The 21,082-nt window shown below is 49.2% G+C and overlaps 3 protein-coding genes across 5 annotated transcripts in view; 1 reads left to right on the top strand and 2 right to left on the bottom strand.

The window, feature by feature from the left end:
* Nucleotides 1–1,261: 1,261 nt before the first annotated feature.
* HACD3 (3-hydroxyacyl-CoA dehydratase 3) lies at nucleotides 1,262–21,001 on the bottom strand. 3 transcript variants are annotated; one of them, XM_075575346.1, is made up of 11 exons: nucleotides 20,848–21,001; nucleotides 13,188–13,230; nucleotides 11,228–11,301; nucleotides 9,736–9,900; nucleotides 9,122–9,191; nucleotides 8,349–8,459; nucleotides 7,184–7,311; nucleotides 6,253–6,365; nucleotides 3,699–3,805; nucleotides 2,864–2,995; nucleotides 1,262–2,066 (listed from the first exon to the last, which is right to left on the bottom strand). In XM_075575346.1, exons 1-11 carry the CDS (start codon nucleotides 20,929–20,931, stop codon nucleotides 1,990–1,992), a joined length of 1,104 nt encoding a protein of 367 aa, XP_075431461.1. In that variant the 5' UTR covers nucleotides 20,932–21,001; the 3' UTR covers nucleotides 1,262–1,989. The 3 variants fall into 3 exon arrangements, with proteins under 3 accessions (XP_075431461.1, XP_075431463.1, XP_075431464.1); XM_075575348.1 differs by having other exon boundaries at nucleotides 9,140–9,191; XM_075575349.1 differs by lacking the exon at nucleotides 20,848–21,001 and adding an exon at nucleotides 13,665–13,685.
* LOC142469319 (uncharacterized) lies at nucleotides 14,297–20,710 on the bottom strand. The gene is made up of 3 exons (XM_075576248.1): nucleotides 20,701–20,710; nucleotides 14,909–20,473; nucleotides 14,297–14,610 (listed from the first exon to the last, which is right to left on the bottom strand). Exons 1-2 carry the CDS (start codon nucleotides 20,708–20,710, stop codon nucleotides 19,365–19,367), a joined length of 1,119 nt encoding a protein of 372 aa, XP_075432363.1. The 3' UTR covers nucleotides 14,297–14,610; nucleotides 14,909–19,364.
* The window catches only part of DPP8 (dipeptidyl peptidase 8), a 29,632-nt gene continuing 29,549 nt past the window's right edge, over nucleotides 21,000–21,082 (top strand). Inside the window, exon 1 of the mRNA XM_075575335.1 lies at nucleotides 21,000–21,019. The gene's annotated coding sequence lies outside the window, so the exon portion shown is untranslated. The remainder of the gene's footprint in view (nucleotides 21,020–21,082) is intronic.

Raw genomic sequence — 21,082 nt, 5'->3', positions numbered from 1 at the left:
CATCATCATAAGCCTGTAACCGTTCTAAACGCATCGCACCATACGTGCTTCTTCTGGGGCAAGGTAGGTGTACCGGATCTGGCGATATGCCCCCCTCCCCCCCATCGTTGGTTCCCTAGTGGTTCTCCTGGTGCTAGCAATACCCTGCTGCCCACCTCCCCATCGTTGGTTCCCAAATGTAGCAATATGTCCCCTAACCTCATCATTGGTTCCTGGTTAAGGCAATAATGTCGTCCTTCTCCCCCCCCATCCCTAGGTGGTTCTCCTGGTGCTAGCGATACCCTGCTGCCCACCTCCCCATCGTTGGTTAACAGATCTGGCGATATTGTCTCTCCCCCCCCACCATATCGTTTGATCAAGGGATGTATTTATTTTATGGTGGAACCTCTGGGATCGATTTGGGGGGGGGGGGGAGGGAAGAGAGGGGGTGCGGCATCTCTCATCATCTGACCCATCTTCACCTCGCCCCAGAAGTAGCACATACTGTATGGTGCGCGGCAGCGGCAGAGAAACCGCAGCTCCCGTGCTTAAGGGGACAAAAGGTACCATTTATATGGATTCACTATACCAAGTGATAAAAGCGGCAGCCGAGGGCCGCGCGGCGGAGACGTCTCACTCCGCATGATGCTGGTTTCAATTCTATCCCACGTGGACGAGTCGATTCTCCCTCTCTCTACACACTGTGGCTGTTCTGTTTATTTATTTGATGCCGTACAGGTGTTTGGGAATAAGAGCTGTAAATAGTGTAGGGATTACTGTGAGAATACAGCCAAGTTTCAAGGTTAGATTTGCATATTTGGGGGGGGGGTCTATTGTAATATTTCTCCATGGATAAGGGACTAACCCTGGAGTTCCCTTTTGGGTTGCAAACCTCTTATTCTGCTGCAGATGTATTTGTGATGTATCTGTTTCCTCGAACGCCGGGGCGGCCAACCCCAGCCCTCACGGGCCACCAACAGGTCAGGTTGTAAGGATATCCCTGCTTCAGCACCGGTGGCTCAGTCAACGCCTGCACCACCTGTGCTGAAGCACGGATGTCCCCAATACCTGACCTCTTTACGATGACCCAAGGGACCGCCACTGATTTTATAGTGTGTATCTTTTGTATTTGAGCTGTGTGTCCAGTTATTTAAAATAATCATCTCCAGTGCAATGTGGGGGGTTTCTGTTCCTGTGTAGGTGATCCTTCCAGTGCATCCCGGAGAAAGCATCGGACCTGCACATTCACAGAGAGGAAAACATACGGAGACCGGACGCGCCCTTACTCGGCCACTGCTGACGTTTTGTGCTTTTATTACATTTATTTTGCACTCCAAGAAAATATAACTTTACAAACAAAAAAAAAGAGTGAGCCCCGTTCAGGGCGAGAGAAACAGAATACAAAGAAAATCTGGGGAAAAAAACCCCAATGATGACATTTTATGAAATGTATTGAACTCGTTCGTCAGAAACAAGGAGACAGATTAAGAATGGAATCTCCCCTCCCCCGTGAGGAAGCAAGCGGCACACTGCAATAAAGCAGGGGTAACCAACTCCAGTCCTCAAGGGCCACCAACAGGTCAGGTTCAGGATATCCCTGCTACAGCACAGGTGGCTCAATCAGAGGCTCAGTCTTTGACTAAGCCACCAGTGCTGAAGCAGGGACTGATTGAGCCACATTAGCTGAAGCCGGGATATCCTGAAAACCTGACCTGTTGGTAGCTCTTGAGGCCTGGAGTTGGCCAGCCCTGCAATAGGTTTATCACATGCACTCAACATCCCTGCCTCTCTCACACGGAAGGGTTTAAATGCTGCACTGACCCCCAAACCTTTTTCTGCACCGATAGCTAACAAGCCAGCATCGCCTCGAAGTAACGTCAGCTGGCGGGGAAAGAGAGAGAAATAAAACGGAATGATGGGAAGAAACGCAGGAGTCGCCGCGTGGGGCGGGCGCTAGGTGTGTCGCCCGCGGTGTCTCCTGGACGGTTTCGGAAAGGAACGATCGGGCCTTTACTGCGTCTTCCTCTTCCGACTCCCCAGACGCCGGCGTCTCTGCTTGTGCATGTGGCGGAAGTTTATGAGAAGCCCTTTTTTTCGCGAAGGGAGAGAACAACGAAAGTTTATTTAGACGGCATGAACCAAGCACCCGGCGTCCTTAATTATCAGGGTAACGGAATAAGAGCAGACTCTGCTGCCTTAGGGGCATTGGAAGGCATCCCCCAGCTCAAGGGTTTTTAGCCCAGAGGTGCTCAACTTCAGTCCTCAAGATCACCCAACAGGTCAGGTTTTAAGGATATCCTTGCTTCAGCACAGGTGGCTCAATCAGAGGCCCAAATCGAAGACTGTCATCTGTGCTGAAGCAGGGGCTGATTGAGCCATATCCTGAAAACCCGACCTGTTGGGGGGTCTTGAGGACTGGAGTTGAGCCCCCCTGCCTTAAAAGACTTCTTTGATCTGGTGTTCAGAGAAACTTGACATTTCTGCCGTGTCGCTGCATTTAAAAGGACCCGTCTGAGCCGGAGTCATTATCACCAGTAATCAAAATGCAAGAACATTGAAGGGGGTGCAATTTTTCGGGTGGATTTTGAATGCACAATGAGCTGCTGATGGTTGGGCAAAAAAGTGACAATACTGACAACTTCGCTAATATTTTTTAATCTAAAATGTTATCAAAGATTGCGTGGGGGTTATGCACATCTCCATTGCTCTGCATGAATTCAAAGAGTAATAAGAATTCATAGGATAGTAGGATTTGCAATGATAATATATTCTTTTTTATGGGACACCTTTTTGTTGGCCCGCTACCCAGGATCGTCTCTTTAAATGAAATAAATGGATATATTTAAAGGGGGACGGCCCGCGTCGGGTCTCATCAGACACTCACCCAAAAGTAGGAGAACCAGATGGATCACGAGGAACACAGAGAAGCTGACGGTCACTCCCAGAGGCGCAGGAATGTGGAAGCTGAATTTCCCGGTTTCGTTAAAGATGGGGATGGCCTGGACAATGGAGGCAGCTGCAGACAGGTTAAAACGTGTTAATCGTGGGGTTAATTATACACCATTTCTTTAACCACTTCAGTGCTAAGTACCCCTGGCTCTCTTATTTAAAGCAGACCCTCCCACCCCCCAGATCCCTGCATGGGTTTAGCGCCTATAATGTTGGTATCTCCCCCAGCACGTCCTGCTCTATATTAGCGTTAAAAAAAAAATACCATGACCTCTCGCTTCCGAGGTTACTATGGCAACCTATAGACAGCACTGGGACGCTTGGGAGAACTCCATTTTAACCTCCCGGGCACTTCATACTTCACAATGCTCCTAAACGAAGCATCAGATTGAATAAAAACAGCGCGAGAAAGGACAAGATCTTAAAGAAAACGCAAACACAGAACGGTGATCAGACCTGCGGCTTTAAGCCCCTTTCTTGCATAAGGCCTGCAATGCCTTGCTGCGCAACTCCTTGTACGTGCATGCAGCACTGAAGGTGTTAGACCAGGGGTTCTCAACTCCAGCCCTCAAGACTCCCCCCCCCCCCCCCCCAACAGGTAAGGTTTTAAGGATATCCCTGCTTCAGCACAAGTGGTTCAGTCAAAGACAACCTCTGATTGAGCCACCTGTGCTGAAGCAGGGATATCCTGAAAACCTGACTTGTTGAGTGGGCTTGAGGGCTGGAGTTGAGAACCCAGATCTACTCCTGCGCAGACACACATACTGCACCTTCTGCTAGCCCTCCCAGCGGGTACAGCGGGATCCAGATGGTGTACCGCAGCCAGGTGAGAACCTTCCACTCCGTATCGATGCAGCTCAGCATGTAGAACGGGTACCTGCAAGGGGGAGCAGCAGGGCAGCCCAGTTAGCGCCAGCTCCTTCGGGGCCCCCCACATGGACTTTGGCGCAGCATACTATGGGCGTTATGATATGTCGTGACATAATGCAACCGCAAAAGGTGCCTCGTCTGCGGAGGCTTCGCTAGCAATATAGAGAAATCACTCCCCGGTGTTACTCCTTTCCCAGCAGTAATACTACAAGGGGTGCAAGTGGCTTAAAAAGTAATTAGTGGAGCCATTCCTGTTTCTCTTCCCTTGCTCTGGCCAAGCGTTAGATTACATTACTAATACCGCTGGCGAGCACATTCACACGCTGCTTTTCCCCCATTATCTCGTAGCATATGGCGCTTCCATTGCAGCCGGGGATTCTGGGCAATGACATGCAAACGAGCACACACGTATATAATTTCCCAGAATCCCTAGCTGCAGTGGGGGGGTGGGGGGGGTGCAGACCGGTCCGAGGTGTGTGAATGTGCTCATACGCGGGATTTTTATTTGTTGTATGTCGTACGGCGGAGGATTTTTGAAGGTGTGGGTTTGTAACATTATTACAAAGACATCAGAAGGGGATTGGGCCCTTCCTCCCTCACGCGTTTCGCCGCCCTTCGAGAAGCCACGAGTTAGAAGGTCCCACGCACGCCCGGTAACCAGGTAAGGATCCAGTTGGATTTTCCAAAAGAATCCTCCCTTCTGATGGGAGGTGGACGCCCTCAGACATGTATGGGGTTTGCCAAATTAGAGAGAGAGGCTATGCCCTGGAATACAGAAGGATTCTGGGACAGGACCGTCTTTCGGTATCCAGGTGAGCAAAGGATCCCAAGGCACATGGATTACTAAAAGAAATCCCAAAGAATGCCAAAAGCACAGAAGGAATTCGATTTCACTCCCTGCGGTGGCCAACTCAGGAGAATTTCGGGCAGCCCCGGACTGGAAATGGTTGAGGAACAAAGGCCATTCCAAATGGAACCATCGAGATCCATAATGAATGGGGTCGAGGTGTAGCACCAGCGGACTTCTGTACACAGGCGACAGAGAGCTCTCACCGGAGAGTGTCTCGGGTTTTGCATAACGAGCACTTCCAGCTCTTCCCTTCGGACTAGAGTTCGCTCCAGGGACCTTTACAAACGTGTTATCATTATTGATCGCGGTCAGACAGGAAGGTATTTATATTCTACCGTGAGCAGACTATTGCTCCTCGGTGATGAGGCTAAGGCCTTTAAAGTGGGAGACTCCCATTGGAGACACGGCATCGCCATGTGCCCGACTTAAATAACAATCTGAATGTGTCTTACATTGAGGAACAGCTATTCGGAGTATTGTTAGAAAGATGTATGCAATGTTTATGCTTCGAAAGCAGCGAGGGAAACTTCCTAAGAGAAAGATCATTTTCTTTAAATAAAAAAGGGGGTACTCTGTGACACCCTGGTAGGTACTCTGTGACACCCTGGTAGGTACTCTGTGACACCCTGGTAGGTACTCTGTGACACCCTGGTACCATAACACTCTGACACACCCTGGTAGGTACTCTGTGATACCCTGGTAGGTACTCTGTGACACCCTGGTAGGTAATCTGTGACACAATGGTAGGTACTCTGTGACACCCTGGTACCATAACACTCTGACCACTGCGTGTGGCGGGTATACAAAGAAATAGATTGAGTTATTCTCTGGCGGTTTCTCTGCCGCTCCTGCGAGACCCCGGGAAGGTAACGGCGCATCGATATTTCTCCCAATAATTTCTGCAGGGGGTGGGGGGGGGGGGGGTAGAATCTCACAATGACCGTCGGGGGGGGGGGGGGGGGAGAGATCTCACAATGAACGTCGGGGTGGGGGGGGGGAGATCTCACAATGAATGTCGGGGAGGGGGGGGGGGATCTAAATGAACGTCGGGGGGGGGGAGATCTCACAATGAACTTTGGGGGGGGATCTCACAATGAACGTCGGGGGGGGGGGGGGAATCTCCCAATGAACGTCGGGGGGGGATCTCCCAATGAACGTCGGGGGGGGTGGGGATCTCACAATGAACGTCGGGGTGGGGATCTCACAATGAACGTCGGGGGGGATCTCAATGAACGTCTGGGATGGGGGGGGGATCTCGCAATGAACGTTGAGGGGGGGGGATCTCAATGAACGTCGGGGGAGATCTCAATGAATGTCGGGGGGGTGGGGGATCTCACAATGAACGTGGGGGTGGGGGATCTCACAATGAACGTTGGGGGGGATCTCACAATGAACGTTGGGTGGGTGGGGGATCTCACAATGAACGTTGGGGGGGTGGGGGATCTCACAATGAACGTGGGGGGGGATCTGACAATGATACATGGCATCAGGCTGTAGAAGACCATCGTGAAACCTGCCCCAGCTGAGAACACCCCGAGAGGAGACAGCCGGCCCTGACACACACGCGCAGCAGCGGGATACACAAGGAAGAAGAGGCCCCCAACCTGACTATTTCGATGGCGCTCCACAGGTAGAATATGAAGAAGACGACCGGTTTAGTCTGCATCTCCTCCACATTCCCGAGGACAACAAACAGGAGGAAATTCCGGCCAAGGACCTGGAGGAAGAAGCCACGGGGAAAGCCACGGGGAAAGCAGACGGTTTGCGTTGTGTACATTTGTGTATAAGCCGTCTGCATTTGTACTCTAGTGGGAAAGTGCAGCGCTCATAGAGCAGATTTAAAGGGTCTTCCGAGAGGGTACTAATGACAGTGACGTGTAATAGGACAAGAACACGCATTATTACATCATGTTTAACATGTGAGGGGGGAGGAGAGGGAAAGAAGAGGGGGGAGGAGAAGGAAAGAAGAGGGGGGAGGAGAGGGAAAGAAGAGGGGGTGGAAGAGAGGGAGAAAGGGAGCAGCCAGGACGCCTGAATCCGGCTGATCCCAAGAGAAGGAAAAACGTCTATTTGTCCACAGGATACAAATGAGTCAAATGTTACTTTAAAATGTGTTTTAATGTTAATAAGAAAGACAATTTCACTGACTGGGTATTTTTTGGCCGGCTATGTGGGGTTGTCCCTTTAAAATCAGGGGTCTCAAACTCAGTCCTTAAGGGCCATCAAATGCCAGGTTTTATAGATATCCCTGCTTCAGCACAGGTGGCTCAATCAGTGGCTCAGTCTTTGACTGAGCCACCTGTGCTGAAGCAGGGATATCCATAAAAGCTGTCCGTGTTTGTGGCCCTTGAGGACGGAGTTTGAGACCCCTGATTTAAATGCTGATTGCACAGGGGCAATGGGCTTATGGCCCTGGAAGCACGTCCCATACACTCCTGGGACCACAAAACAGAACCGGTTTATCAAGCCTGACCCCAACACTACACTGACAGTAGCAGCCTGCGCATCGTCTCAATACATAATCTCTCACAATACCTGGACCGCTGCCGGAGTGACTCCTGTTTTGACCAGTCCTATTAAAGGATTTACGACCTCTAAAACAGCCAGGGTCTGGCAGAAGTACACCACGTCCGCCACGGTGTGAAACGTGTCGTAGAAGGAGTCTGTAACGGAGAGAACGGGCAGCAAACACGGTCACAGCATCACATCTACAGAACCACTCCCCCGCTCTCTGCTGGGAAAGGCCGAGGGGGAGGGGGGGGGGGAACTACACACAAAAATGTAGGGTAGGGGTCTCAAACACAGTTCTCAAGGGCCACCAACAGGGCAGGTTTTATGGATATCCCTGCTTCAGCACAGGTATGAGCCACTGATTGAGCGACCTCTGCTGAAGCTGACACTGAGCCATCTGTGCTGAAGCAGGGATATCCATAAAACCTTGTCTGAAGGTGGCCCTTGAGGACGGAGCTTGAAACCCCTGATGTAGGGAGACAGATGTTTAAAAACGCAGCTCCCAGGAGAGCCTTAACGTCCTTCCCCTGCGAATAACACTTCCATTTTATTTTTTAACATGTGAAAAAAGGGATTTCTTTTTATATCCAACAATTTGCTGTTTTAACGACATTTTTTTTTTTTTTTTTTAACAATTATCTTCGTTAAAAAAACATTTCTGACATGAATACGAGACTATTTTGATCGCGTAAAGACGGCTCGATTCTTTAGGGCTTTCTTCTACAATAAGGGCGCGATCCGAAATAATGGAAAACGCAGAGATCTGGTCAGATTTGTGGATTCGGAGCCGGAAGGAAACCGGTCATCATCGGCTACTTCTGTATGCGAAGCGGACTCGGTACTCATCCAGCAGAGACGGGGTTAATCGGCCTGGCATAAAAGTACATTATATTGCCTCCGCGGCGGGGGTTCTGCTTTGCGGGCGAGATGAAGATTTAGACCAGGGGCGGGGCCAACGCCAGTCCGCAAGGGTCACCAGCAGGTCAGGTTTTCAGGATATCGCTGCTTCAGCGCAGGTGGCGCAATCAGTCCCAGCTTCAGCACAGGTGGCTCAATCAGTGGCTGCTCAGTCTTTGAAGCAGGGATATCCTTAAAACCTGACCTGTTGGTGGCCCTTGAGGACTGGAGTGGGCCGCCCTGATTTAGACGATCGCGCGCGCGCAGTGACGCAGACCGGCTGCTCGCTCACCTTTTCCGAGGATAAAGAGTCGAACCGTCATATTCACGAAGACCCAGGAGAAGCCCAGAAACTGGACGAGGTTATACATGAACAGGTACCCCCGCTTCAGGTACAGGAAAGCTGGAGCGCGAGAGAGCGTGTCAGAGAGAGAGAGAGAGAGGGTGAGTCACAGAGAGCGAGAGAGTCACAGAGAGCGAGAGAGTGTCAGAGAGAGAGAGAGAGAGTCACAGAGAGAAAGAGAGAGTCACAGAGAGAAAGAGAGTGTCAGAGAGAGAGAGAGTCAGAGAGAGAGAGAGTCAGAGAGAGAGAGAGAGAGTCACAGAGAGAAAGAGAGAGTCACAGAGAGAAAGAGAGAGTGTCAGAGAGAGAGAGAGTCAGAGAGAGAGAGAGAGAGTCACAGAGAGAGTCACAGAGAGAAAGAGAGTCACAGAGAGAAAGAGAGAGTCAGAGAGAGAGAGAAAGAGAGAGTGTCACAGAGAGAAAGAGAGAGAGAGTCACAGAGAGAGAGAGAGTCAGACAGAGAGAGTCAGAGAGAGAGTCAGAGAGAGAGTCAGAGAGAGAGAGAGAGTCACAGAGAGAAAGAGAGAGTCACAGAGAGAAAGAGAGAGTGTCAGAGAGAGAGAGAATCACAGAGAGAAAGAGAGAGAGTCAGACAGAGAGAGAGTCAGAGAGAGTCAGACAGAGACAGAGAGAGTCAGACAGAGAGTCAGAGAGAAAGAGAGAGTGAGTCAGAGAGAGTCAGAGAGTGCGCGAGTGAGTGCGAGACACACACACACACACACTTTCCCGCCAATCCTTACGATCTTCCCGCACTCTGGACTCGGTCCTGATTTTCGTTATGCGTTGTTCTTCCTGGGAGGATACAGCGGGTTATAATAAGAACTCAGGACTGCCCGCCACCCACAAATCCAGTGTAAGACACCCATTGGGAAGATCATTACAAAATGAGACAAGTATTTTTAAATATATCTTTACACTCGTGATAAGACTGTTTGTAAAGTACAATATATATATATACAGTGGTTGACAAATCACCAAAAAATCTACTCGCCACCTAGTACCAAACGTGTGCTGCTTGGGCCAATATTTACTCGCCCGGGGGTTAAATCCACTCGCCCGGGGCGAGCAAATGTATAGGTTTGTCGAACACTGTGTATAGAAATTGTTGATCCAGCCTTTTATCTGTTTACACCAATTATACTGCATTATAAATATAATATATATAATAAATATAGGGTTAAAATTACACAGGACTCAAAGACCGGGGTTCATTCTTCAGCAGGAATCCTATAAGCGAGTTGATCTCACCAACAAGTTCCCATTAACAAGTCATTCTCAGCGCAACTTATTGCTGCTCCGCGAGGCCGCCCTGCAGCGGACAGCCCTGCCCCCTCACCTTCTCGCGCAGCTCCATCTCTGCGTCCGACTCGTCCAGCCAACGGTCAAAGTCTGGCACCAGGAACAGCGGCTTGCGCTCCTGCTTGGTCAGCCGCGGCCACCAGCGGTTCACGCTCTTCTTCACGGTAATACCCACTTGCCGCTCGGTGGAACGCTGCAGGAGCTGCCGGGCGATGAATGGGTTACAAGAGACAGAAGTTCTGGGGCATGCCGGGGTTATTAGCCCTTTCGGTGCTTGTAAAATGTCCTTTCGTCTCTTTCTATAGATTACCCCGGCATTACAGTACTCCGCATTCTGGTTTTAGCACAAAAAAACACGTTTATTACTCACATACAAAAATACTACAAAATGGCGGTGACGTTCAAATACGTTATAATATCCTGAAAGATGGTTGCATAATATTCTGTTGGAGAGGAATCCTTGTATTTGATCTTCATATCATGATGTTAAACCCTCTCCATCCCGGTGTAATCCCTCTCACATCCTTCTGGTGTAAAGCTACGGCCTCCCCAGAGAGCGCGTCACGCGCGACGGCGCTCGTGCCCTTCACCCGAGCGATCTGAAGGACTTCAGATCACTCGCGACGGGGGCGTGGCCATGATGTCACATGGCTGGTTCGCCCTCGTTGGCTAAACCCGCCGCCATAACGTGACCATCGCACGGCCTCCGCACTAAAAGACGAATTACTTGTCTTTGGAAAGGTGGTCACGCTATTGCGCTATGTACACGCGCGGACTGGGGCCTGCCCCATAGAGGGCCGTACCTTGTTCGCACGCAGCCGCGAGCAGTAGGGACGAGGCCTAATCCCTCTGCCCTCCACTAGATACACACTGCTGGGTATTAATCCAGATAATAACCCTTAGTCAGCCCTTGCTACCACTATTACCAGATAAGGTCCTACAGATTGAAACTGATGTCATGATCTGATAAGGAACTACCCACCCTCCATACAAAGTTTATTGCCAAACATGGCATGTCTTCTGGAAAGATCTCAGAACTCCTTATTAATCCAACCTGATGCCATAGCCTCTTACGATTGCATCAGCTCTAACCGCAGCTGTCTATGGCCACTCAAATGTCACCCGCAGGGCCTCCCTCGTTCAGACAACCCACCCACAGCTGCAATCCTGTAATAACTCCAAATACTTCCTATTGTGACTGAATCTATCAAAAGATACCAAATTAACCACCATTAGAATATCATATTGTATATAATATATATGAAAGAATCGCTGCAATTCAGACAATATGATACCATATGCTTGGCATTTTGTCTTTATAGACTGGATTCAAACCCAAGTACAATATAATAATGTCACTGAACTGGAATTCTTACAGTGCTGAAGGGGCCACGAAGCAGTACCCACACTCGTTACTCATTCATTGGAGTCCGGAGCACCAGAAAAACGCCGTCAGGAACCCCCCTTCCCCAGGGAACTCCCCCTACCTCCCCCCAGGGAACTCCCCCTCTAGAACCTCAGAGACATACCTTGGGCTTTACGGGTTCGAAGAACTCCAAGGAAAACTCATACGTGTTCATCCCTTTCGCGCCCCGTCCTTCAGCTTGGGGAAAGGAAAGCCTGATATTATTAGGAGCCCTCTGATAATGAATGCTGATAACATTCATTGCGAGACTGCTCTGGCAGCTGACACTGAATCCCTAATGAGGAAGCTTCGTTATCTCAGGTTTGCAGGGACAAGCAAATAGGATTTAAATAGGATTGTTTGTTCAGGTCACTTTAAAAATGGGTTATTCAGGTTTCTTTTTTTATTTTAAGGAAGGCGGGAACAAAAAGCAAAAAAGAGCGATGGGAATTAAAATAATGGGGGAAAATAATTAAATTACAATGTAAAAAATATACATTAAAAATATAAGGATTACACAAAAATAAAAACACATATGATAAAAAAGTGCTTAGAGAAAATAGTCTAATCCGTAAATATAAACAGACATTGGTCCATCAGCTGAATCCACTAAAAGCAAAACATAATAATAATATTATTTCATATAGCGCTTTTCTCCCGATGGGACGCCAAGCGTCTCAGTTACAGCACAGCGCGCGGTACGCAGCACGTAGGAATGTTACAGACAGTCACTGCCCAGAGGAACTTGCACTCTATGATTTTGGTGCCTGAAGCACAGGGAGATAAATCACCTTGCCCAAGGTCACAGGGAGGTGACCCCAGGATTAGAACCGGGCCGCCCCATTACCGATAATATACTGTGTACATGAAGATACTGACATTGCATGTCCAGGACATTTCTCCTGCACTGGGTTCCAGGGCTAGAGTTAGGACATCTCTTCTAATTAAGAGATGTCCTCAGAGCCGAGGATCCCAAACCCCCAGGAATGTATCGAGTGTTAAGAAATGCAGTCACCTCTTTTCAAATACCTTAGTGTTTTTTATTCTGTTCCTAATTGCATTAATTACTAGGGCAGGGGGGGTTTCCAATTACCGCAATGCAGCACCTCGCTGCTGTGAGAACGTGGCTCGCCCGTGTCCCTTTTTAATGTCGGCGAAACTCCTGGTGTTGGGGACGTTTGCCACAGGTCGTGATAATATTTTAATGGGACGAGAGATCTTGGAAGGTCCCTTTCTAGGTGCAGACCTCACGGGTCTCTCTTCCTGTGCGCTGTTTTAAGAATCACGGTCTGGCAGGTTTTATACTCGCTACAGAAGGTGTGGCCAACTCCAGTCCTCAAGGGCCACCAACAGGTCAGGTTTTCAGGATATCCCTGCTTCCGCACAGGTGGCTCAATCAGTTCCTGCTTCAGCACAGATGGCTCAGTCTTTGACTGAGCCTCTGATTGAGCCACCTGTGCCAAGGCTGGGATACCCTGAAAACCTGACCTGTTGAAGGGTCTCGAGGACCCTGCCCTACAGAATTCCTTTGCAACCCTTTCACTGTGACCTCCAAATACAAGATGCCAACTCCAGTCTTCAAGGGCCAAAAACAGGTCAGGTTTTAAGGATATCCCCGCTTCAGCAAAGGTAGCTCAGTCAGTAGCACAGTCTTCGACTGAGCCACTGATTGAGCAACCTATGCTGAAGCAGTTGAAGACTAAGTCACCGATTGAGCCACCTGGGCTGAAGCAGGGATATCCTGAAAACCTGACCTGTTGGTGGACCTTGAGGACTGGAGTTGGCCGCCCCTGTGCTGCAGGCGTTCTTACCGTATCTGTGGGTAACAATGTATACAAAGACTTGACCTGAGCCTTCTGGGGAACAGACTGAGCCAGCATCAGGAGAGGAGCAGGTGTGCGAGGTATGTATATATCTTTATATAGTGCCACCCCTGTACATAGCACTTTACAGCAGTAATACAACAGCAATAAGGGCTTCATACATAAAAGTACACCAGGGAGTCCCTGCCCCGAAGAGCTTACAATCTAAGTGGTACAGAGAGATACATCCAGATAAAGTTCTCAGGACACGAGGGAACCCACCTTTGAAATGTAGGACATTGCCCGAGATGCTGATGTCTGCGTTCTGTAAACACAGAAACACACGTATTAGACATTCACTGACTAAGACGTCGGAAACGTATTCATCTGCAATATGTTGAATACATTATTTTTTTAATTAAAGTCACTTGGCTGCAATAGAGAGTTAAAACTGTACTACATTTAGCAGGAGGAAAATATCCACTGCTTTTAATGCAACCTTTTCTTGCTCAAAACATGCAGCTCATTTTTGCCTCCATTTTGCAGCTTGGAAAAGTTTGATGAACAGGCTCCAAAAAGCAGCCTTTTTTTTTAAAGAGATCTGTTATTGCCTTTTCCGTTTAAATCTGATGCTTTGGTGAAATATAGAGTCCAGAAAGTCAAAATGGAGTTCTCCACAGAGCCCAGTGCAGTCTCAAGGTTACCGTGGTAATCTCAGAAGCTAGAGATGAGGGAAAGGAGAACATGTAACCAACTTACCGGCATTTTCTTATCCTGGACCCATAGCAGTGGGCCCCACCGGGTTAACTATCCCCAGCTGAGTAGGACAGGAAATTGAGTACTTGCAGGTAGGCCATAATTGCCCCTACCTGCAGGCCCCTCCCACTACCTGCAGGTAGTCCAAAGGCCCCTCCCACGACCTGCAGGCCCCTCCCGCTACCTGCAGATAGTCCAAAGGCCCCTCCCACTACCTGCAGGCCCCTCCCACTACCTGCAGGTAGTCCAAAGGCCCCTCCCACTACCTGCAGGCCCCTCCCACTACCTGCAGGTAGTCCAAAGGCCCCTCCCACGACCTGCAGGCCCCTCCCACTACCTGCAGATAGTCCAAAGGCCCCTCCCACTACCTGCAGGCCCCTCCCACTACCTGCAGATAGTCCAAAGGCCCCGCCCACTTCCTGCAGATAGTCTCTGGATTCTCCCATAGCTGAGAAATACAACTGATATATATTAGGCATACAGTTACCCTCCCTATGTGCCCACTGCCATGGCTCCAGGAAAAGAGAATTACGGTAAGTTGGTTAAATGTTCTCCTTTCCTGTTCACCCTGGCAGTGGGCACCCTAGGGACATACCCCAGCAGTATTATTTAGGGAGGGAAATCAAAACCCAAGATCAGTTTCAACCATTTTATTACAGTATTCCACTTTATTTTATTACAGACTGTAGTACTTTTCGACCTAAGCTTGCGTCGGCTGAAGCCTGAACGTCCAATCTGTAATACGCCATAAATGTGCGGAATGAAGACCACGCTGCCGCTTTGCAGATTTGTGCCTTGCATGCCCACGAAGTGGCCTTGGCTCTCGTGGAGTGTGCCTTTAAATTCAACAGGGGATGTTGTCCTTTATTTTCGTACGATTTTCTGATACACGATACAATCCATTTGGATATTGTTGCTTTGGACGCCGCTTGCCCCGTTCTTGGTCCTTCTGGAATGATAAACAATGAACAAGAGACCGCGGAGTCTCCACTAGTGCTCAAAACCACTTGTTAGAAACAGCACAGACCAGGCAGATAAAGTCATGTGCTGTTAATCCAGAGAGAAGATGGTCATGTATAGCAAGTGAGTAAATGATAGCGGTGGGAGTCGGAGTATTAGTAGTTAGCAATAAGTCCCGACTCCCCCTTGCACATATTCGTGCAGTACAGCACTGTGGACAATGCAAGATTCTCAGTCACGTTGGCCTAAAATGATAAACCACGATGAAAATATAAAATATTACTCACCGAGTGTGACTATCCATGTGAACTCCAGATCGCGTGCGTCTCCTGGAGAGGTATACAATCGAAGGGATTACTGCGTGATCCGGCTGGAGGGGAGGAATCAGGAGAGCACCGCAGCAGAAAGTGGGGACCAAACCACGAAGTGCAGTAAAACCAAGGTACTTCCATCCAAATAGACGACACACAGCAACATACAGGTGAGGCAAGTGTTCCTCTAACGCGTTTCGCGCTTGGGCAGCGCTTTGTCAAAGAGTCGCCATCAGATCTATTTCTGGTCGCCCCCAACATTTACCAATTTGCGGAATACTTGGTTGTCTAATGACCATTCTCCCGGGTGAATTAGATTGAGACAGAGAAATCTGCTGTAATATTTCCTGGTATATGTACAGTATGGCTGTTATATCTGTAACACAGCCCTCTGCCCAGGATAGAATCTCTGATGTTAGTTTCATCAGCTCCTTGTTCCTCCTTGCTTGGCTATATATGTTACCACGGCCCTGTCTGATTTTATTTGTATATTTCCATCCTTCACCTGGCTTTGGAAAGCGTACAGTGCTTTCTGCACTGCCTTGAGTTCCAGCAGGTTTGAGGGTAACTGCTGTTCTTTGGTTGTCCAAGTACCCTGTACCAGTAGGTCTCCCATCTCATCTCCCCAACCGGCACTGCTTGTGCCTGTGGCGATCGTTACCCCTTGTACCAGGTGTAATGTATGTCTCTTTAATAGGTTTTGGGCATATGTATTTTTCTCTGGTTTACATCCTTGGGATCTCCCTGTTGTAAGAAATGTTTTTGTAATGGTCTCACGTGCAGACCTGCCCATTTTACTACGTTTAACGTTGAAGTAAATTTTCCCAGGAGCCTCATGCAGTCTGCTGCTGAAGAGATGTTCGCTGTTCTGAGCGTTCTTGTCTGGATTCCAATGTCTTGTATCCATGAATATGGTAATCGCACCTCTCCTTCTGCCGTGTGAAATTCTACTCCCAAGAATTTTACAAAATGTGTTTGTACTAGTTGGCGTTTGTCAAAGTGTATGATCCAGCCATGCCGTTCTAGAAAAGACAAGACTAGGTTTCTGTCTTGTAGCAGTTTCTTGTTTTTGTGATTTTATCAGAATATCGTCTAGATATGGATTCATCTCCACTCCCCTTTTTCTTAAATTCTGCTATCAATGGGCCCAACACCGGTGTAAACGTTCTGGGAGATGTTGCCAGTCCAAACGGCAGCGCTGTATATTGGTCGTGTCCCTGATTTATTGCAAATCTGAGGAAGTTTTGATGTCTCTTTGCTATAGGGATGTGTAAATAGGCATCTTTTAGATGTATTGATATCATCCAATCGTTGGGTTTTACTTCTTGGATGATGTTTCGTGAAATTATTTTGTTCTTACCTGTATTTACCGTTCTTAGATCCAATACCGCTCTGCAATCTCCTGATGCTTTTCCTACCAAAACGATCTTGGAATAAATCCCTTTTCTCCTCTGTCTCTGAGGAACCTTTGTCATTACGTTGGCCAGTAATAACGCCTTCAGGAAAAAACTCATTTGTTTTATTTTCTGTTTTGTCTGTATATATTGTCATTAGGAATATATCCCTTCTTGGAATGTTCTTGAACTCCAGGTGGTACCCAAAAGATAGGATCTGTAGTACACACCTGTCCTTTATTGATGGAGTCCATGCTGCTTCGAATTACTCAGTCTTCCCCCAACTGGAAGCCGCTGGGCCCTTGACCTTCATGAGAATTTCCCTCTGGACAATGACGCTCTCCCTCTGGCACCACGAAAAAGCTTATTCTGCTGCCTCTCCGTGACGTTTGTCTTGAGAACGGATTTCCAGGACGACATGTTCTTGCTTCCCCAGACTGTGTTCTTTCCGTCCGATGGGATGAAGGGCCACCTCTTCTATTTCTACTTTCTTGTGGACAAAATGTGCTTTTACCTCCTGACGCTTTGGTTATAATTGCATCTAATTTATTCCCAAATAGAAATTCTCCTTAAAAGGGCAAATTACATAAACTGTTCTTGGAAGCTGTGTCTGAGCCCCCCAGTGTCTGAGCCCCCCAGTGTCTGAGCCACAATGCTCTTCTTGCTGTTACAGTATAGGCCATTGACTTGGCTGCCAGTCTCACCGCATCCAACGACGCTTCAGCTACGTACTCGGCTGCCCATCTGATTTCTGACAAAGCTTTTAGAATATAAGTGTGACTCCTTTTTCCCAATGCTTCTTCTATATTAGCAATCCATATCCGCATTGCTCTTGATACTGATGTCGTTGATATCGCCGGTTTGCATGCTGTACCTGCTGTCACATATGCTTCCTTCAAAACATTATCCATCTTCTTATCCATTACGTCTGTGAGAGATGCTGTATCTTCGACTGGTAGGGTTGTTTTTCTGTAAAATTCTGGAAATTGCTGCATCAATTTTTGTACCTCTTCTTGTATTGTACCTCTTCTTATACAAAAGGATACATTCTGTTAAACTTTTTGGGAATATTTCGTTTTCTATCCGGATATTTGTATCATATCCTTGATTACTTGATGAATTGGAAAACATCTGGTTTTCTTCTGCCGTGTCCCAAATAACTTATCTGATTTCTGAGTAATTTCTTCTGCATCCTCTAATTGCAGTGTTTCTCTCATTGCCTTTATAAAAGAGGATCCACCATGTCTAAATCAAATTCTGATTCTTCCGCCGGCATTTCTTGCTCCGACGAATCACACTCCCCTTCCGACGCTTGGTGATATAACATCTCTGATTCGTCCGATGAGGAGTCTCTCACTATATCCGGGCTGGTCTAAGACCTTGCTCTCTTTAGTGCTGGCTTCACCGCAGACTCCACACTCTGCTTTACTGCATCTTTCACCCATGATAGTAAAGTATTCATTTGTTCATTGGACTCCCCTGCTGCAGGGTTAAGGCAGCCCGCACAAAGCTTCTTGGCTTCTAAAGCTGGCTTTTCACAAGCTGCATACCAGTTAGTTTTTTAGCAGCTTTTTTCTTCTGATGCAGGGACACTACCGCCCCCCTTAGAAGTTCCTTCTTCTGGTTGTATAACCATAGTTCTAAGGTGAAAAAACAATACTTCTTTCAGTTCCATGGAGGTCAACTCTTGTTTATTCTCTAGCCAACTAAGCTAAGACTCACCTAAGTTTGTAAGCGACCCTTTACTTCCTCCAGCTTCCATGCTGGCTTCTGAACATCTTTCAGCTGGTTTCTCCTGTGTGCCGAGAACTCCGTGCTGCGGCTGCTTCCAGGATACCTTCACACAGCTGTCTGCCATCGCTCTGTTGCTGTGTCGTCGGCATCAATGCGTCCAATCGTAGCGCGTTCGAACGTGTGCGCGTTATGCACTTACATGGGATGCCTTGCCGGTCTGACTCCGCTGCGTTCGCAGACGCCTGTGTGGTAATAATTTGAGCCTCCGATCCGCTCAACTGCCCTGCTGTTTGCCCGCTGCATTCAGAGACGCAGCCGCAGCCCCGCGGGCCTCCATATTGCTACCACCCAAGGTACGTCGAACGGAGCTTCAGGGGGAAGAGAGGCTCAGACTCCCTGGCTTGACTGCAATAGCTACAGTCCGGTGAGTCCTATTAAAAAAATAACCAACTCTACTCCTGGCTGTAGGACAGGAAAAGGACTATCTGCAGGTAGTGGGAGGGGCCTGCAGGTAGTGGGAGGGGCCTTTGGACTATCTGCAGGTAGCGGGAGGGGCCTTTGGACTATCTGCAGGTAGTGGGAGGGGCCTTTGGACTATCTGCAGGTAGTGGGAGGGGCCTGCAGGTAGTGGGAGGGGCCTGCAGGTAGTGGGAGGGGCCTTTGGACTATCTGCAGGTAGTGGGAGGGGCCTTTGGACTATCTGCAGGTAGTGGGAGGGGCCTTTGGACTATCTGCAGGTAGTGGGAGGGGCCTTTGGACTATCTGCAGGTAGTGGGAGGGGCCTTTGGACTATCTGCAGGTTGTGGGAGGGGCCTGCAGGTAGTGGGAGGGGCCTGCAAGTAGTGGGAGGGGCCTTTGGACTATCTGCAGGTAGTGGGAGGGGCCTGCAGGTAGTGGGAGGGGCCTGCAAGTAGTGGGAGGGGCCTGCAAGTAGTGGGAGGGGCCTGCAAGTAGTGGGAGGGGCCTTTGGACTATCTGCAGGTAGTGGGAGGGGCCTTTTATGGCCTACCTGCAAGAATTCAATTTCCTGTCCTGCTCAACTGAGGATAGAGTTAACCCTGCGGTGCCCACTGCCATGGTGAACAGGAAAATCACAATTTTTATCATTAAAAAAAACCCAAACAAAACAAGAGCAGGATCCGTTCAGGGGGCAAGATACCGACATTATACACTCATACAGGCTTCTGTGATTAGGGTCGCAAGGCGGCTTCTCCCCAAATACTGGACACAATGGTGAAAGGTGTGAAGCGGTTGACAGACAAGACACTGCTCCATGCTGTTTCCTCCTCTCCTTAGCCCCACCCTCAGGCTCCCGAAACCTCCTGTGAGTGAGGTCTGGTATACAGAGGGCGAGTAGGTACAAGGCAGCCTGCTTTATGTGAGTGAGGTCTGGTATACAGAGGGTGAGTAGGTAAGAGGCAGCCTGCTTTATGTGAGCGAGGTCTGGTATACAGAGGGCGAGTAGGTAAGAGGCAGCCTGCTTTGTGAGTGAGGTCTGGTATACAGAGGGCGAGTAGGTAAGAGGCAGCCTGCTTTGTGAGTGAGGTCTGGTATACAGAGGGCGAGTAGGTAAGAGGCAGCCTGCTTTGTGAGTGAGGTCTGGTATACAGAGGGTGAGTAGGTAAGAGGCAGCCTGCTTTATGTGAGTGAGGTCTGGTATACAGAGGGTGAGTAGGTAAGAGGCAGCCTGCTTTGTGAGTGAGGTCTGGTATACAGAGGGTGAGTAGGTAAGAGGCAGCCTGCTTTATGTGAGGTCTGGTATACAGAGGGTGAGTAGGTAAGAGGCAGCCTGCTTTATGTGAGTGAGGTCTGGTATACAGAGGGCGAGTAGGTAAGAGGCAGCCTGCTTTATGCGAGTGAGGTCTGGTATACAGAGGGTGAGTAGGTAAGAGGCAGCCTGCTTTATGTGAGTGAGGTCTGGTATACAGAGGGTGAGTAGGTAAGAGGCAGCCTGCTTTGTGAGTGAGGTCTGGTATACAGAGGGTGAGTAGGTAAGAGGCAGCCTGCTTTATGTGAGGTCTGGTATACAGAGGGTGAGTAGGTAAGAGGCAGCCTGCTTTATGCGAGTGAGGTCTGGTATACAGAGGGTGAGTAGGTAAGAGGCAGCCTGCTTTATGCGAGTGAGGTCTGGTATACAGAGGGTGAGTAGGTAAGAGGCAGCCTGCTTTATGCGAGTGAGGTCTGGTATACAGAGGGCGAGTAGGTAAGAGGCAGCCTGCTTTATGCGAGTGAGGTCTGGTATACAGAGGGTGAGTAGGTAAGAGGCAGCCTGCTTTATGCGAGTGAGGTCTGGTATACAGAGGGCGAGTAGGTAAGAGGCAGCCTGCTTTATGCGAGTGAGGTCTGGTATACAGAGGGCGAGTAGGTAAGAGGCAGCCTGCTTTATGCGAGTGAGGTCTGCTATACGTCTGTCCTCATGACACACACACACACACACACACACACACACACACACACACACACTCTGACCTCATGACACACTCTGACCTCATGACACACACACCCTATCTGTTCTCTTGACAGACACACACTCACACTGTCCTCATGACACACACTCTGTCCTCATGACACACACACTCCCTGCCCTCTTACACTCACTCACTCACACTCGGCAGCGCCGGCCTCACTGACGCTCCTCACTTGCGGTCATGCTTATTCCCATATACGGGGAGCGTGGTGAGGGGTGGCAGGAGGTATTAATCCAGGGTGAGCGCGCGCAATGAGTGAGTGAGAGCGCGCGCGGTGAGTGTGAGCGCGCGCGGTGAGTGTCCCCCCACTCCCCGATACCTGCACGTCGCTGAGCTCCACCCGCAGGTACAGCTCGTGGTGCCTCTGCGCCCAGTACACCTGCGGGGTGAGAGTCAGCTGCATCCCGGCGCTACCACAGCGCGAGGGCCTGTCACCACGTGACCGGGGAGGGGACGGGCGGGGCTGGGAAAGGCAGGAGCCGCCATATTGGGTGAGGGCAGGATGCCAATACGTGTGTGTGTGTGTGTGTGTGTGTGTGTGTGTGTGTGTGTGT

This window comes from Ascaphus truei, chromosome 18, assembly GCF_040206685.1.
Source record: "Ascaphus truei isolate aAscTru1 chromosome 18, aAscTru1.hap1, whole genome shotgun sequence".
Lineage (NCBI taxonomy): Eukaryota > Metazoa > Chordata > Amphibia > Anura > Ascaphidae > Ascaphus > Ascaphus truei.
This window is presented reverse-complemented; position numbering and strand designations above follow the sequence as displayed.

What these genes read in the sequence shown, in the direction of transcription:
- HACD3 (XM_075575346.1), bottom strand. Translation starts at nt 20,931, where the DNA reads ATGCAGCTGACTCTCACCCCGCAGGTGTACTGGGCGCAGAGGCACCAC. An exon ending in TGGAGCTCAGCGACGTGCAG is followed by an intron (nt 13,231 to 20,847) that starts GTATCGGGGAGT and finishes CTGTGTTTACAG; the next exon opens with AACGCAGACATCAGCATCTC. An exon ending in CAATGTCCTACATTTCAAAG is followed by an intron (nt 11,302 to 13,187) that starts GTGGGTTCCCTC and finishes CCTTTCCCCAAG; the next exon opens with CTGAAGGACGGGGCGCGAAA.